General features: G+C 35.8%; 1 protein-coding gene across 5 annotated transcripts in view; it reads left to right on the forward strand.

The window, feature by feature from the left end:
- The window catches only part of LOC106879485 (ATP-citrate synthase), a 69,957-nt gene that overhangs the window by 26,868 nt on the left and 26,109 nt on the right, over positions 1–16,980 (forward strand). For all 5 annotated transcript variants that reach the window (XM_052970337.1, XM_052970338.1, XM_014929084.2 and 2 more), the window contains exons 3-12: positions 432–554; positions 6,593–6,655; positions 8,067–8,165; positions 9,342–9,430; positions 10,767–10,846; positions 12,396–12,529; positions 13,478–13,596; positions 14,036–14,172; positions 15,401–15,462; positions 16,419–16,536. In XM_052970337.1, coding sequence (XP_052826297.1) covers positions 432–554; positions 6,593–6,655; positions 8,067–8,165; positions 9,342–9,430; positions 10,767–10,846; positions 12,396–12,529; positions 13,478–13,596; positions 14,036–14,172; positions 15,401–15,462; positions 16,419–16,536 — 1,024 coding nt within the window. The remainder of the gene's footprint in view (positions 1–431; positions 555–6,592; positions 6,656–8,066; positions 8,166–9,341; positions 9,431–10,766; positions 10,847–12,395; positions 12,530–13,477; positions 13,597–14,035; positions 14,173–15,400; positions 15,463–16,418; positions 16,537–16,980) is intronic.

Consider the following 16,980-nt stretch of genomic DNA (forward strand, 5'->3'; position numbering starts at 1 on the left):
ACGTAAAAGCACCTACTACACTCTCAGAGTGGTTGGCATTAGGAAGGGTATCCAGCTGTAGAAACTTTGCCAGATCAGATTGGAGCCTGGTGCAGCCTTCTGGCTCGCCAGTCCTCAGTCAAACCGTCCAACCCATGCCAGCATGGAAAGTGGGCATTAAACGATGATGATGATATATTGATTATGAAAGAAGGTGGCTGATAGAACTAGAACCTTTTGTAGTATTTAATTACTTTGTTTTGAGCTGAAATTCTGTAAGGATTAACTTTTCCATTCATTTGTTCAGAGATTGATAAAATAGATACCAGTCATGTTCTGGGGTTGAATTAATCAACTACAATTGACCTATTTGACCTGAAAATGTTCATCAGGTCATGGTGTTGAAATTTGATTTTTTTCACTAATTTCATTATTTCTGTTTATCATTTCAGAAACTGGTCGTTAAACCTGACCAACTGATTAAGAGACGTGGGAAGCTTGGCTTGATTAAAGCTGGTGTTGATTTGAATGGGGCGAAAGCATGGCTGTCAGAAAAGATTAACCAAGAAATTGAGGTAGGTACATCTCCATTTTGAATTTTTGTATCAATAGACATCTTGATAATATTTCATTTGCTTTAGTTTGCTCAGTTGAAGGTAGGCAGCATTTACCTGATGGATTAGCAGAGGAAGATTCAAAGACCTGTTATAAGGAATATTAGAGCTCTAGTGCCATGGAAGTTTTAAAAATAATAAAATCACAAAATTGCAACATTTTGGGAAGGAAACAATCAACATGATTAAAGCCAAAAAAGATTATTGGAGTTGAGAGTTAAGATTTAGAATCATAGACTGGTAATTCACTTAAAATGACATTAAAATGATGATGGGCTTCCATTCAGTTTCTGTCTGCCAATTCCCTTCAAAGGGCATTGATTGGTCAAAAGCGATATTAGAAGAGACTTGCCCTAAGTGATAAGCAATGTGATATAACCTGAAATGACACACACACACACTCCCCCCCCCCCTATATATGGTGCTGGAACCATGTAAAAGACACTGCTGCTGGTACCCTGTAAAAAGCACTAATTGCCAGTGTCACACAAAAGGCACTGATTGCCAGTGTCCTGTAGAAGGCACTTGGTAAAGTGGTTGGCATTAGGAAGGTCACCCAGCTGTAGAAACTTGGTGTGGCCCCTGACTGTCCAACATCTGCTTTCCATGTTTAGTAGGGGTGGAATATCTCTACAGTTCTTCATTGCCGTTTTTCTTAATACTGTGTCCCTTCAACATGTGAGGCCAATGACAAGTTTTTATCGTTGATAGAAAATGCCACATCATCCTCAGATTGCACCCTGCTGCTCTGGAACACATTGAAAGAACACTTGAAGCAATGTAATTCTTTTCCTTTTAATGGCTTAGTTAGGAGGAAGGGCTGCTCCTATGACATTTTCCCAGACCTCTGTTTCGTTATTAGTGGGATCAACATTAAATGTCCTCCATCCGGTGAGAGATAATTATAATATATATATGTATGCACGTGTCAACATCATCATCATCATTGTTTAACATCCACTTTCCATGCTGGCATGAGTTGGACAGTTTGACTGAGGACTGGCAAGCCAGGAGGCTGCACCAGGCTCCAATCTGATCTGGCAAAGTTTCTACAGCTGGATACCCTTTCTAATACCAACCACTCTGAGAGTGTAGTGGGTACTTTTACACGCCACTGGCACGAGGGCCAGTCAGGCGGTTCTAGCAACGTGTGTGTGTGTGTGTATGTATATATATATCTATCTAGTAAACGAAACTCAGCTTGTGAAGACTTATTGGGGCAAGCGAAAGCGAAATCGGGATGGCACCTGTGCCCAGCGTCGCCTTTCTGGCACTTGTGCCCGTGACATGTGTAAGAATTTTCAAGCGAGATCGTTGCCAGTGCTCCTGGACTGGCTCTTGTGCGGGTGGCACATAAAATACACCATTTTGAGCGTGGCCGTTGCCAGTACTGCATTATAATTCAGATTGCCTGAAACATGTATAATGTAGATAACTTTCTAGTTTCTTGTTTGAAAGCCTTTATTATGCAGATTGAGATGATGTGGAGACATTCTATATTGTTCTGAGTAAGCAGCAGAAAATAATTGGCATTCCTCTTTCATTGGAGATATATTCATCAGCAAATATGTTTCTCTCTCTCTCTCTTTCTCTCTCTCTCTCTCTCTCTCTCTCTCTCTCTCTCTCTCTCTCTCTCTCTCTCTCTCTCTCTCTCTTTCTCTACATCATTGTCGTTATTATTTTTATATTTGTTTTCCATACTAACATAGAAAGCAAACAAAATTGAAAATATTAATCATCATGAATTTGTCTGTGTGTGCAGCTCCTGTGGTTAATCTGCAAAAATGTTTTGTTGGTTTTATTTTGTTTTTATGTTTTCTACGTAATTTTTCTGGTATTTTTCTTTTTGATCACAAAGGAAAGTAGGAGCTCAGTCGTAGCCTGAATAATTGTTATTCAGTTATTGGGTTAGATCTTACAATCTTTCTCTCTTATTTTATCTGTGGGAAATCCTGTAGCTGTTTCATTCTCCACTGTAACTACTCAGCCATGAAGTAGGAGTGGTGCTTTTATATGAAACACTTCAACTGAGATATGCAGTAAGTACTACCTGGTCTCTTTTGAATTCAGGCATGCATCATAATTATGATCCATTCTGGATTATAATGAAGGAAAAACTGATTTTCGGAGGTAGACTTTCAGTCACCAACACTCCAATCACAGGAACTCTAGTAGTTTGCTGTTAGCAAGTTCAGAGAGACAGAGGATAAGTCTGTGTGACTCCACTTTAGATCCTTCTTCCTTTTCTGTGTCATTTCTTGTGTCCTTCTTACCTTATTGTGTCACAATCGTAGCTGAACACTTATTAAGTTGGTGTTAACATATTTAATATCTAGAGCATTGAAAACCTTGTCATGTGGAAAGAAGTCAGCTGACGAGGAAAAAGAATGCTTGTCAATTATGAAAGTATTTCGTTATTTTGCCTCTCACCTGCCGGTGAGGATAAAGAACCAGTCTAGTAATGAGCTTAATGGCTTAATGACTACCCACTGCCTCTCAAAATTGTTGGCCTTGTGCCTAAATTAGAAACCAGTTTTGCAAGTAAGGGGGGACAACTCAAGACATAGTCTGAACTTGTTTTGACCTTTTTCAGTGAAGAAAAAACCTCTTTGCTTACTGAAAAATCAAAAATAAGAAAATATACAAAATAATATATTTATTTATTGATCTGGGTAGAAAAAAAAAAATCAATAATTCTGATTATTAGAGAAGAAATAATCATTCATTACTACTTGATTTCCATGGAATCTATAGTTTGCCAAAGGGAAGACCAATAAAACAATATTTATCGTTTTCTTCTTACTGTATATTTTTTCTAAATGCTTCATTAAATCATTTAACCTTATTCAGCTTTTCTCATCTCATAAGCTATGAAATCTAGAAGGACTTTGCATGTTGCTTTTTTTTACTTGTGGATAATAAATAAAACATGTGGTTGGCATTAGGAAGGGCATCCAGCCATAGAACCCATACAAAAGCTGACACTGGAATTTGGCATAACTCTGCAGCTTGCTAGATCCTGGCTAACCACCAACCCATGATAGCTTGCAAAACAGACATTTAAATGATGATGATATTCATATGGTTTGTAAATATAGTCACAGACTCTACTTGACCTTTTAAATGATACTTGTTAATATCCGGATTGTTTTAGTGTTGTGTAGTTGAGTGTATTGAAGAATCTCTTATCAAACACTAGCGGTAACACCTGTCGTTGATCGGGTAATTACGTTTACTGTTTCTTGTGAGTCACATTCAAAGTATTATTGTATATAGAGATTTACTCCTCCTGCATGTGTGTATTTTATAAGACAAAACATGTAATAATTGAAGTAGAAAAATGATCAATGTCATACATGCAAAGTTATTGAAGCATTTATGTTGCATTTAGAGCGAATATTTCTTTATAAACAATGTTTTTTGTTTTATTTTGGGGTGCATAAAAGATTTGCTTTTGTCCCACATAAGGTTAGCCATGTGAAAAGCAGGGTTCTTCAAGTTGCAACCCAGAAACTTTAAGTGTTTGGCCCTGAGTGTTACTAATGCTCATGGCAAAAGAAAGTGGGGTAGGAAACTGTAACCGCTTAAATTGGAATGGGACATTAAATGGTAAAACTGGTATGCGAGGAATGAAGACGGTCTCACCTTTACCACAGCCAGTTAGGAATATTTGCCTCAGTGCAGTTCTTCATAAGTTTGTGCATAATTAGTGTTGTATCATTGCATAATTTTGGTTGAGACAAATTAGGCAATAGCATAATAGCTTCCTCTGAACCAGGTACTTTCATTTTGCCGGAGAAAGAAAGAGACAGAATTTTGATTTTTATATGTATAGAAAATGTATAATACTTTCATTTTGCTGGACAAACAAACAAACAAACAGACAGACAGACAGAATCTCTTTATATATATATATATATAATGTATAAATTACTAACTGTCTTTGCTATGTCAGTTCCTGTACAGCCTTGTCAAATTTGATATTTTATCAACAGCAACAGTGTTATATGAGGAACACATACATGAGTGTGTCTTGTATGTTTAACTATACATTTGTCCTGTATTTTGGGATCTTTATTACAAGGTGTTTTTGTTATTGACAATTGGTGTATTTATGCCATTGTTTCAGGCTAAATTTTCTGTTGTTGCCTTTGATCTTTTACCTCCAGAAGCCCTTTTTTTTTTGTCTTTCAACTGTATTATCAAGCATTTTAAATAATTTGAATCCTGTGTAAGTAATTAAAACACATGCAATACTATGACAATATATTACCATAGCAACGACATCACATCTGGAAAGGAATTGGTTTATTTGATTTCATTGAGAATTGCTTATTACACCGTTTGCAATGTTTGTTCCTGTATTGGTTGTCAAATCATAATCTTTATTAATAGTCTGGAATATCCTTGAAAGCTTGAGTCACTGATTCTACAGTTTGTTCCCTATTGATATTTGTGTCATTGTTTATTTGATTTTCCTGAAATTAATATATCCTTGTCGTTCTTAAGTATCACAGCTGGGTTAGATCCCGCTTGAGATATAGGTCTACCATTCCCTCTGCTTGATACCAAAATAGTCATCAAATGGATTAAGACATCTTTCTGAGTGAGGGATTATTTGATTAATCATAAGTATGCTGCTCAAATATATATTAATTGAACTTTTATTCGGTTAATATACTTTTAAACTCATTTTAATTGTTGCAACTATCAGCAATTCCATTTGATTTTAGATAATGTGGAGGTGTTTTCGTATGTTTCTATTCATACTTAATCTATTGCTGGGAAAGTCACAGCAATTGCCAGACACTGCCTCCAGATCATCATTCCTGCCAAACACAATTCTAATTCCTGCCAAACTGTTCTGGTTCTTTATTCCTCACTCTTATACTTTACACATTTCATTAATAAATCCTGTTTCAGTATGTAATTTTTCAGAAGTATTTATAGTCACAATGGACTGTTACACTATTTCTATTTAGTTTAAATGTTTTAAACTATTTACTATATATTGAGATAGTAAATAGTGTTATTTCAACATTCATTTTATGATGTTGCATCAAACAGCCTTGGCCCCTGATTTCTCACACCAAGCTCCAAGAAGGGGATTCATCATCATCATGACCATGATTTAACATCTGTTTTCTGTGCTGTCATGGGTTGGATGGGTTGACAGGAGCTGGCAAGGCCATGAGCCACATCAGGTCCCATTGTCTGTTTTGGCATGCTTTCTACGGCTGGATGCCCTTCCTAATGCCAACCACTTTACAGAGTGGATTGGGTGCTTTTTTACATGGCACCAGAATCCAGAGGATCACCAAATACCTTACAAGACAAAAAACCCCTCAACTGGGAGAGAGTAGTATTGAGGGTATGTAACTTTGTGCCAGTTGGAGAAATTAAAAGTACAGAGGGACAGAGATAGGGGTCTTGTAGAGTAAGAAAAGAAAGAGTGGGAGCAATGATGTGTCAGGACATACCCTTGAGGGACATTGGGTGTGGTGAGATTAGGTGAGGCGATACAGAAGTTTGGACTGGGTGAGTGAGTAGGATTGAGGGGGACTGTAGCAAATGATAGAAAGAAATATATAGGAGAGGGGGTTTGCAGTAGATATCTGAGGACATTGAGGTGTTAATGATGGGGAACAGGATGGGGGGAAAAGAAAGGTAACTGAGCAGGTCAGGGGATGTAGTACTGTGGTTATTCTGCTCTCAGGTGATGGAGGAAATGATGAGTGTTACTAATTAGATGTGTTCATACTTATTCGTAAATGAATGTAGTAAGTCTGTGCAATGATACACATATCCAGTATCTTTACATCTGTACACCCAACCTTCCATATTCTTACCCATCTGTTTTTCCTTATATGCATGCATCCATCCTTCAAGTTTTATAGCCATTGGTCCTTTCGGTTCCAACTTGGTCATTCATGCATGTAAATAATGAGAATTGAATTTTAAATTAATTTTAAACTATTATCCATTGCTTTGTCTTTCAGATTGGTTCTGCTAAGGGAAAACTGAAGAATTTTGTGATTGAACCCTTTATTTCTCACAACCAGGTACATTGTTTTTGATATTTTATAATTTCCTTATTGTTATCACATGTTTGTTTCATTCTAGAAATCGTTACACGACTAATTATGGGATTTATTATTAACAACTTTATATTAAACAACTAACTGTTGCTTATTCACAGCCTATCAGCTGTTCCTGGTGGACAAAGTTGATCAAGGGTTGAAAATTATTGTGTCTGTGTTTGTCCCTAGCACTGCTTGACAACTGGTGTTGGTATGTTTACATCCCTATAACATATCAGCTTGGCAAAAGAGACCAATAGAACAAGTACTGGGTTTTAAAAAAAAGGTCAATTCGTTTGACTAAAATTTGTTCAAGGTGGTGCTCCAGCATGGCCACAGTCTGACTGAACCAAGTAAATGATAAAAGATATCTAGATATTTATATGTATGCATTGTGGAATATGGCCCTGGTGGAAAGAAACTGAACTTACAAACTTTTATTTCCCTAGTCCATGAAGTAGTAGTAGTAGTAGTAGTAGTAGTAGTAGTAGTATACATGTTTATTGACTTAAGCAATGCGTAATGTCCTATTTCATTAGAAACAGCCATCTTGACTGAAGTTGGTGCTCAACTTACAGATTGCTTTCTCAGATAGTGTTATATGGACTTCATCTTTTATTTATTGCTATTTGTTGTGTAGTTGTTTGTTGTCTTTTATGAAACTTAAATCTCATTGAACATGGTTGCCGGTTTAACTCTAAACACATTCTGCTTTCTCAGTTTAATTACTTCATTTTTGATTAGAACTTCTCCATGTTTTGGGATTCTGATATTCGATAACTTTCATAAAATTAACTTATACAAATAATTCCAGCTAAGAAATATTTACTTATATACATGTTGGGTGTGAAATTATGATGTATAATACGTTTTCCATGAATAATGAGGCTATTTATTGTCTAAGCGTGAAGTTAGTTTGTGAAATCGAATAACCTTGTGTATCAGTTTACAGGTTTGTGCCATTTAGCCTCAGACTTCATTGCAATATGACCTGTCAAGGATTTGGACCTCTTTGACACTACCAAGTGTTTGATGGCTATCTCTGAATTAGAGGTCTCTAAATAAATTGCGACTACTCAATATTAACAAGCATTGTTTATATATTCATGGCAGATTTTTAATTCAGAATTGTGATATAGTGGCAAGGAGTTTAGTTTTGAATGAGAGATAGAAATGCAGAATAGAGTTTGCTTTTTCCTTTTGCTACTTTTTTCTGTATCAAGTGACACTGGTCCTATTGTTGAAGTCATTGGAGAAGGGATCAGGCTGTTACCAAATGGTGATTCCATGAAAATTTTCTTAAAATATGTTTTAAACAATATATTAACTTGTCTTTATTTTTCAGAATTACTCGATATATATTTAGGATTTAATTTAATATTTTATTTTAAAGGCTGAAGAATATTATGTGTGCATTTACTCCCAACGCTATGAGAATGTTATCCTATTTCATCATGAAGGTGGTATCGATATTGGAGATGTTGATGCTAAGGTAAATGTTCTTTATTGTCAATTATAGTTTGTCACAGTAATGTATCTGTTCGTTACATTTCTGTCCTCTTTCACTGTAATTCATTGCAATTCTACTATTCTTTGTGAGATGCATATCTTCCTCCCTTATCTCGAACTCACCTCTACTCCTTTGATTAGGTTCTAGTTTCATTCTAAAAAGTGGAGTTTACACACAAACACAAGCTAGTACTTAAACATCAATGACAAAGCCTTCCACTTTGGTTCTATTTAAATAGATGGGAGATGTTTTCACATTTGCTCAAACTACTCCAAGCATCAGCAGTTGTTTCATTACCTCTCATCTTGCTTTGAGTGTATTTGTCTCAGTTTACTTTTCTCTGAAGTCATCATCACCAAAGACCTCAGTGAACACAGAGATGCATTTGGCACTTTCACATCCTGTACCAACATGACTGGTGCATCAGTTCCTTCAACTATTTCTCACTTCTCAACCCAACCACTCCATTTTCTTTCTCTAATCCTCTCATCCCTCTCTTACTTTTGAGGCTGAAGATGTTGAATGAGGAGAATGAATGGAATGGTAACCTAGAGGTCATCCAGTTGTAGGAGTAGGAGAGGAGGAGGAAGTTGGAGAAGTGGTAAGAGTAATGAAGGGTGGAATTGCAAGAGTTGTGGGAGGATTATGATGGAAGTTGAAATGTGAAGAAAAGGACAAAGATTTGTAGGGTGTTGGTGAAAGAGGATGCTATTCCTCTCTTCAGATTGGATGGCAAGGATGGCAGTCCCCTGGGTTATGGCTCGTTTAGAGTAATTAATATATTGGAGCATCAAAATGAAGTTAATGGAAAAGGATAGAACAGAAAGTAATATCAAAGAAATGCAGTTTGGATTTTATGTCTGGAAGGACAAGAGAGAAAATGAAGAAATTGTTTTGGGGGTCTGTTGATATAGAGAAAGACTTTGGTAAGGTTTCTAGCGAAATGGTGTGTATTGGGAGAGTTAGCAATGAAGGCCGAGTTGCAAAGGTTGCTCTTTGTTTCTTAAAACCACACCCTCCTCTCTTCAATATTGTGGCATTTACAAGAAATTACTTTAAAAAAGAAAAGACCTGAAATTTGTGTACACCATTAATGACACTTGTTTTCATTTCAAAATGTTTTGATAAACTCCAGGAAACATTTTATTATATAACTAGGCAAGACGACTGGAGATGGCCCCTGCCGATCCTATCAAGGCAGACATGGTTGCATCACTACTTGTTCGTGTTCCTGCAGATCTCAAAGAGTAAGTATGGAAGGATGATTTTCTTTGTAAGAAAATAAAATTGATAATATTGTTTAGATTGACTGACTCCCTTATTATAACCATACCAGAATTTAAGGGTTACTGATAGAGTTAATGGAGGATACTGGAAGCCTGCAAATCACAAATTGTTTTAGAATTTATGTAGCTATTTTTATCGTGTGTGTGTGTGTGTGTGTGTAAAGCATGCAGAGTGAAGCCACTTGGTACATATTGACTGTGAACTCTGCTCTGCATGTGCACCATGTTTTAACGTTGTAGCTCACTTCTGCTGTTTACAGCAGTGCTTGGAAGGAAGGTGTGTAGCGTGTGATCATCGCATTATGCATAACAGAGGAAGTTGAGTAGAGAATTTGCATCAAATTTTGCCAAAAGCTTGGTGATACCTGCTCAGAGGCCTACATAAAGTTTTCAAAAAGTTCTCATTGTTCTTGACACAATCAAGGAGATCTTGTGCGACTGAAATCCGAGTGTCTTTTTAGTTAGCTAAATGTAGTTTTGGCACAAACTTGGCAGACACACGTCTCGTACCCAAATCTTCAGTGATAATGGACTGAACTGAACCGTAACTAATCTGCACCTCCTCTGATAACTCATGGATGGTGATCTGATGATTTCCCCTCACAGCTGCACACACATCTGCAATGTTTTTTCCCCAGTTCTGCTGGTTTCGGGTCTCCCAGAATGTTTGTCAATATCAACATTTTTGCAGCCATCTTGGAAATGTCTGAACCACTCGTACACTTGTGTGCATCTCATACATTCCTCTTCATACACTTTCTGAACAGTTATTGCCATGACAACTTTCTCTGTCATGGTCAATGTGATGATCACATGCTACACACCTTCCTTCCAAGCACTGCTGTAAACAGCAGAAGTGAGCTAGAATGTTAAAACTTAGTGCACATGCACAGCAAAGTCAATCTTTGCCAAGCAGCTTCACTCTGTGTACTTTAGCTTCGTTACTATGGCAACAATCTGGATACTTATTCATCAAGCCTCATATGAGTGAGAGGGAGAGAGAGATCTACCTTCCCAGTATTTTAGAGTGCACAGTTTAATGGTGGGGCTGAGAGAAAGATTAAAGCAGCAAAAATAATTGTGAGTGATATTTATTTGAATGAAGTTCTTGTTAGCCTCTAAATTAGTTGGGATTATAATGAAATATTCTAATTAACTCTTAGAGAAACCAGAGTTATTTATTAGTTTGTTTCAATATAATTACTTTGTTTTTTGTAAATCTCATCTTGAGTGAAGTACTGTTGCTGTTGTCATATTTATTTGTTGATAAACTTTTCTAAAATTTCTATTCTCTCAGCATCCTCTCTCGTTTCATTTCTGCTCTGTATAACCAGTATCAGGATTTGCATTTCACTTACCTAGAAATCAACCCTTTGGGTAAGTCTTCTTTCTCTTAATTCTTAAGAGTGAAATCAGAGATTTTAGCAAATAAAAGACGAGACCAATTAGTTTCTGTTGTTGTTTAGCCCCAAGTCGATCTTGATCATTCAGGCCTAGTTTTTTTTTTTTATTTATTTATTCAGGATGACATTGCTCTACAAGTGCCTTTTGAATAAGGTAGGGTGTGATTTGAAAGGAACTTGACTATTATTTCTAGCAAGTCAAGTGACCATATAGAGGCTTCCTTATTGGCTGATATGCAGTCTTTTTGATTCAAATACAAAATCTCTGACTTTGCTCTTCATTTTCTGGTGGTTCATTAAAATAAATACTATTGATAGCTGAGAATTGGTGGCGCTCAGACACCGTCATCACTGTCTTGAGGAATTTTTAGTCAAATGAATCGACTCCTTATGGCTGGTTCATAGGGTTACCCAGAGTTTTGTGTCCATAAAGCGCTCAGCTTTACGCACATCTTGTTAGACCCTAATGGCTGGTGGCCTATAAATTGCAGGGACAAAAGGCCTTGTGGCTAGTTTTCAAAGGTGAAGCACAATGGATTTCTCCCTTAGACCAGTATCCGGAATCCACCCGGTCAGCTTGCAGGTCCCAGGATTTCAGTAGGAATTGTCTGAAGTGTAAACAAGGTCCAAAGACTTCCGTCCTGGAGTTTAATATGCTCCCCAGGTTGAGGGAGTTTTTTAATACCCTTGCCTGTTTTGTTATGCACAGCTTGCAGCATTTGCTCTCATTGATGTAGGAACCTGGTTTTCTAGAATTTTCCATGTGATTTCAGGTGCCACACATGGCTGGCCAAGGACGTGGCATAACTTCTATCCAGATAGTGATCTATGGGAGACAGTCCCTTGCACTTGACCTTTCTTCTTTGTGTTTAAAAATTAGCCACGAAGCCTTTTCCCCCTTCCAATTTGAAGAGAGGTTATGGGCCACCGGCCATTAGGGTCTGATGATGTGTGTGTAAAGCTAAATACTTTATGGACACAAAGCCCTGGCTAATCCTATGAACCAGCCATAACTAACATTCTCTAAATACTCTACTGCTCTATAATTTAGAGTGTACTTTTCTTTCGAATTTATGTTTTACTGACAATATATATATATATATATATGAAAATAAAGGCATCCATATAGTCTGCATCACAAGGTATTGATTCACCTGAGGCTGCAGTAAAAGACATTTCTCCAACAAAACAAAAAGTGAATGAAAGCTAAAATTATGTGACTGCCAAGTGAACTCTTCGACCATTCAGCCTGAATACCATAAAAACATGTACGAATATTATTAAACAGAAATTATGAGCAAGGAGCCCGGATGACAGTATTTTCTATTACATTAAAAGTTATTTGTAATTATGAAATGCTGTGATGTATTTTCTCCTCATATATACTTCCTCAGTGATAAAGTTATGTTAATATTAGTATAGATTAATGAGATTTATAGTATAACACTCACCATAAGAAATACAAATGGTTCGTAGTCTGAAAATGTCTTCATCAAATGAAGTTTTTTTTATATTTTGTTTAGTTGTGACCAATGGCAAAGTTTTCATCCTTGACTTAGCTGCCAAGATTGATCAGTGTGCAGAATTTTTGTGTAAAGCAAAATGGGGTGATGTAATGGAATTTCCACCCCCTTTTGGCCGGGATGCTTTGCCAGAGGTAAGTTTTTTTTAAGTTTGGGAAACTCTGAAGTTCCTAGGGAGCTCTACATGGTGCCCACTTTCAATTTCCATTTTATTTCTTTTTTACTATTTCAATTCTTTTATTTCACTGGTTTTGACCCCAGTTTTTAGTCTAGTACTCATTTTATCTGATGACTATTCCCCGAGAGAATAACAAGGAATTTACACCAATTCACTCAAAAGTACACATGCATGCGTTCACATGACAGGCTTTTGCACAGTTTCCATCAACCAAGTTTCAGCCACAAGTTTCCTTTCAAACCAAAACTAAAGTACAAGATATTGACTCAAGTTTCTGCTGAGTGGAACCAAATGTAGAATTATATAGTTGTGAGGTCAACTTATTAGCCATAGAACCATTGCTAAATTTGAGAACAGCAAAAATAGAAGACAACCTGATTTCTCTATTCCCGAAATCCCTCTGAAACTTTGTGTAAATGTGAGGAGCAAGTATTTACTTTTGTGAACAGGTTTATGTTGTTGTACCTATTGTACACAACTAAGTGAATTGTGGTATGTTGGATAGTGTTCAACTCAGTGGCTCAGCAAACTACTTGTTGTGGATACCATGGTTCATAACCAAAGAGTAAAGTACCTCATGCACTTTGTCATTTTCAACTGTTTAATGTTCTATTTATGCAACAAGGCTATTCTCATTAAATTACATTTTATGACTCCTATTTTTGATACAATAAATCTGAATTTTGCAATTATTAGATCAGCTTTTAAAAATTTCTAACCCTAACCCTATCTTTAAAATTAAATTTTGTGATTATGTTGTATTAACTTATTGTCATTAACTCCTCTTCAACTCCTAATATGAAAACCTCCCATTTCATGACATTATCTTGCAAATATTTACTGTTTTACACTGGCATCCTCCATTTAAAATTGACTCTGATATTTTCTTATTTCTTCTCTTTAGGAAGCTTATATTGCTGATCTTGATGCCAAGAGTGGAGCATCTCTTAAACTAACGATTCTCAATAAAGTAGGCCGGATTTGGACAATGGTTGCTGGAGGAGGTGCTTCTGTTATCTATGCGTAAGTTATTTGTTGTTTTATGTGATACAGCTTAATGTTTCCAAACAAAATTGTTATTATTGTTATAGTCTTATATTTATCATTTTATAGAGATTTACTTAAAAATGAACTGCAGTCTTGAGTTAGGAGTTGTAATTTTCCATCAGAATGAAATACTGAATGCCTCTTGAAGCAACCGTAAAAAATGCAGATAAGAAATAACAGAAATAGTTTCATGAATAAGAGTTATGGTTTGATCTCCTATTAAAAAATGCTGATAATCAATTATTAAAAATTAATTGTGATGAAATATATTGTGACTGATATTTTTATAAAACATTACACTAGTTTGATAAAGAATGTGGTATTTGCTACAACCAAGAATTGTTGAACTCCTTCTAAATTCCAATTCTATGTTGGACAACTTTTAAATATTTTCTTGATGCTTGCCTTCTTTCAGCGATACTATTTGTGATCTGGGAGGAGCATCAGAGCTGGCTAACTATGGAGAATATTCAGGAGCCCCCAGTGAAATGCAAACCTATGAATATGCCAAAACTATTCTTAGTCTCATGACAGAGACCAAGCATAAAGAGGGTAAGTTCAATGATGCTTCTCTTGTAATCGCATCTATTCAAAGAAACTTTCAAAGTTAAAAGATTTCAATAATTTCATAAATGAAAAAATCAGTCACAGTGTCTGCATATAATGTGTTCCTTCAGTTCCTTCATGCTTGAATAATTTTGGAAATTAAACCATAATTGTGTCTAATGTTGTACAGTAGTAATAACAGCCGAGCTCAGTGATTGAGAGGCTTGTTAAACTATATATTAGACATGAACGAGGGGAGATAACTGGTGCCTGAATATGCCCCACCCAAACAAATTAAAAGCAGACTGACTTGAGAATATTATATGGAATTGGTAATCTAATACCAATATCGCATCAGCACTTCTGTCAGCCACTGGATGTGTTTGATCGAATTCTTTTTGAGCTGCATCAGAATCTTTTAAACTTTTCAACATTCCATCAATTGTAAGTAATCCATGCCTGTGTTGCAAAAATCATTGCTGAAACAATTGGAAATACTTGGCCCAACGCCCAAAGAAACTGGATTTTGATGTGGAGTTTGCCAATTACCGTTATATTGGGAAATCGGTAAAGTGCCAACTCTAAAGTTTCCGGTAAACTGAACACATCCTCCATTTAGTTAAACCTGAGTTTTTAGAACCAAAACTGTTTCTACTTTAAGGAATACCATAAACTTTACAGAAGTACTCCAGGTTTAATTTTTCTTGATCAATTGATAATTATTAGTTCTTAATAAATAAGATTAGTACTAGTTAGAGGAAATGCCATAAGTTTATATTGTATCAGAATGTAATTCTACTCTTGACACCAGCATTTAAGATTTATTTAGCAAGTAGTACATATTTTTGAATATTGAAATAGTTACTTTTGTTTAGTCTGTATCCGTGCTGGAAGACAAAAAATACTAACAGCCGGCTTGTGTGAATTTTCTGAAACTCCTCCCCTCGGCCCTTGGGGAAAAATTTTCCCAACAAATTCTGATATTTATCAGAATCCACACTATGTGAAGCATATTTGTAGAAAATTTCATTAAAAGTATCTATTTTTGTGAAAGTGAAGTGAAGTGGGGTGGACACATCTGTGTAGGTATGTTTACCTCTTTGTAACACAATAAAGTGTTTTCCTAACCATTCATTGTGGATAAACATCCGATGGTGAAATGAACAGAACAACAAATAGAAACTTGTGTTTATCATAATTTTCTTCTTTATTATTTATAATTATTTTCTTGCAGGCAAAATTCTTATTATTGGTGGTGGTATTGCTAATTTCACTAATGTTGCGACAACATTCAAGGTTTGTATCTCAACATTGTTAATTTCATTTGATGATCGTATAAGATATAATTTATTGATTCAGAATTAAAGTTTCAAAAATCAATTCTTCAGCAATTTTTGTATAAAATATAAAATTACTTTGCTGTAGTTGTACTGCTGCTATTCATTTTCTGCTATGCATAAAATTGAGATGTGCAAATCGAAAAATGTTTCTTTGTTGGGATTTGAATCCAGGCCATGTTTGGGTAAAAGCTATTAAAGACTGAACATTTTCTAATCTTCAGTTGATTTTCAATGATGGTTTCAACATAAATTTGTGTGAGTGAAGAGGTGAGAGAATGGGAGAGATTATAACGTAATAAAAACAATCCTGATGACCCTCAGTTGTTTAATCTATTTTTTTCATTTTATCATAAGCAATCACCAACCTTTTGAGAAACATTTTGTAAGATGTTTTATCTGTATTTCAATGGCAGTTTATATCTTAACACCAATGTTATTTGTGGCCATGGCACTTGGCTCTAAACAGCCAAGTCCATGTTTCTCTAAATAGGTGCAGTGAAACAGATTGGTTTATTACTGTTGTGAAGCTGATTCATTATCTTGTAGAGCAAAGTTAAATTCTTCCTCTCTGTAATAGATTTCTATTGAAGCCAAACTAAGATTTCTCTTTCTTAATGCCGTAAAGATAAGCATCAGCTTTGAAAATTCTTGTGATTCTGGAAAGAATTTGCATTAAAAATGGGGTAAAATGACCAAGAAATGGTTCATTTAATCCTTAAATTCCACCAAATCAGTGATTTAGTATAATCATTAATTTGTTCACTTATGATTTTTTAGTCTAAATTGCATTTCTTAATCTTGAATGCTACTTATAAAGTACTAATTTTGCAACCAACTTTCGCACCTCATGTGACTAATTTTCTCCATTTTTAACAACATATTAAACTGAACTTTATTGTCTTGACTTTGTAGGGAATTGTACGAGCTCTAAGAGAATATCAGCAGAGATTGATCGAACACAATGTCTCCATCTATGTTCGACGTGGTGGACCTAACTACCAGGAAGGGTTGCGTATCATGAAAGAACTTGGCAAGTTATAACTCTGTACTAGCTCTGTCTTTGAGATGTGTTTTGTGGCTGTATGATTAAGAGGTTCACTTCTCCATCGACCACGTAGCTTCAAGTTCAGTCCTACTGAATGGCACCTGGGGCAAGTGACTTCTATGATAGCCTAAGCCTACCAATGCCTTGTGAGGGAAACTGAAAGAAGCTCGTCATGTGTAATATCATTGTCATAATCATTTCAAGGATGATTGGAAACAAGGGATGCTTGCTTGAATGAGAGTGATGCTTATTTACAACAATTGTGCAGTATCATGTGTACTCAACACTGGCCCCCCTCCACTTTCACCAATGGTTTATAGTCATGAGACATAACTTCACTAAATCTACCATTGTATACATAAATACATTTTGTAAATTCTTTTATCTTTTAATTTTATTCTTAAGTACAAAAACAAAATTGACTTATTT

The sequence above is a fragment of the Octopus bimaculoides genome, chromosome 9 (genome assembly GCF_001194135.2).
Source record: "Octopus bimaculoides isolate UCB-OBI-ISO-001 chromosome 9, ASM119413v2, whole genome shotgun sequence".
Classification (NCBI taxonomy): domain Eukaryota; kingdom Metazoa; phylum Mollusca; class Cephalopoda; order Octopoda; family Octopodidae; genus Octopus; species Octopus bimaculoides.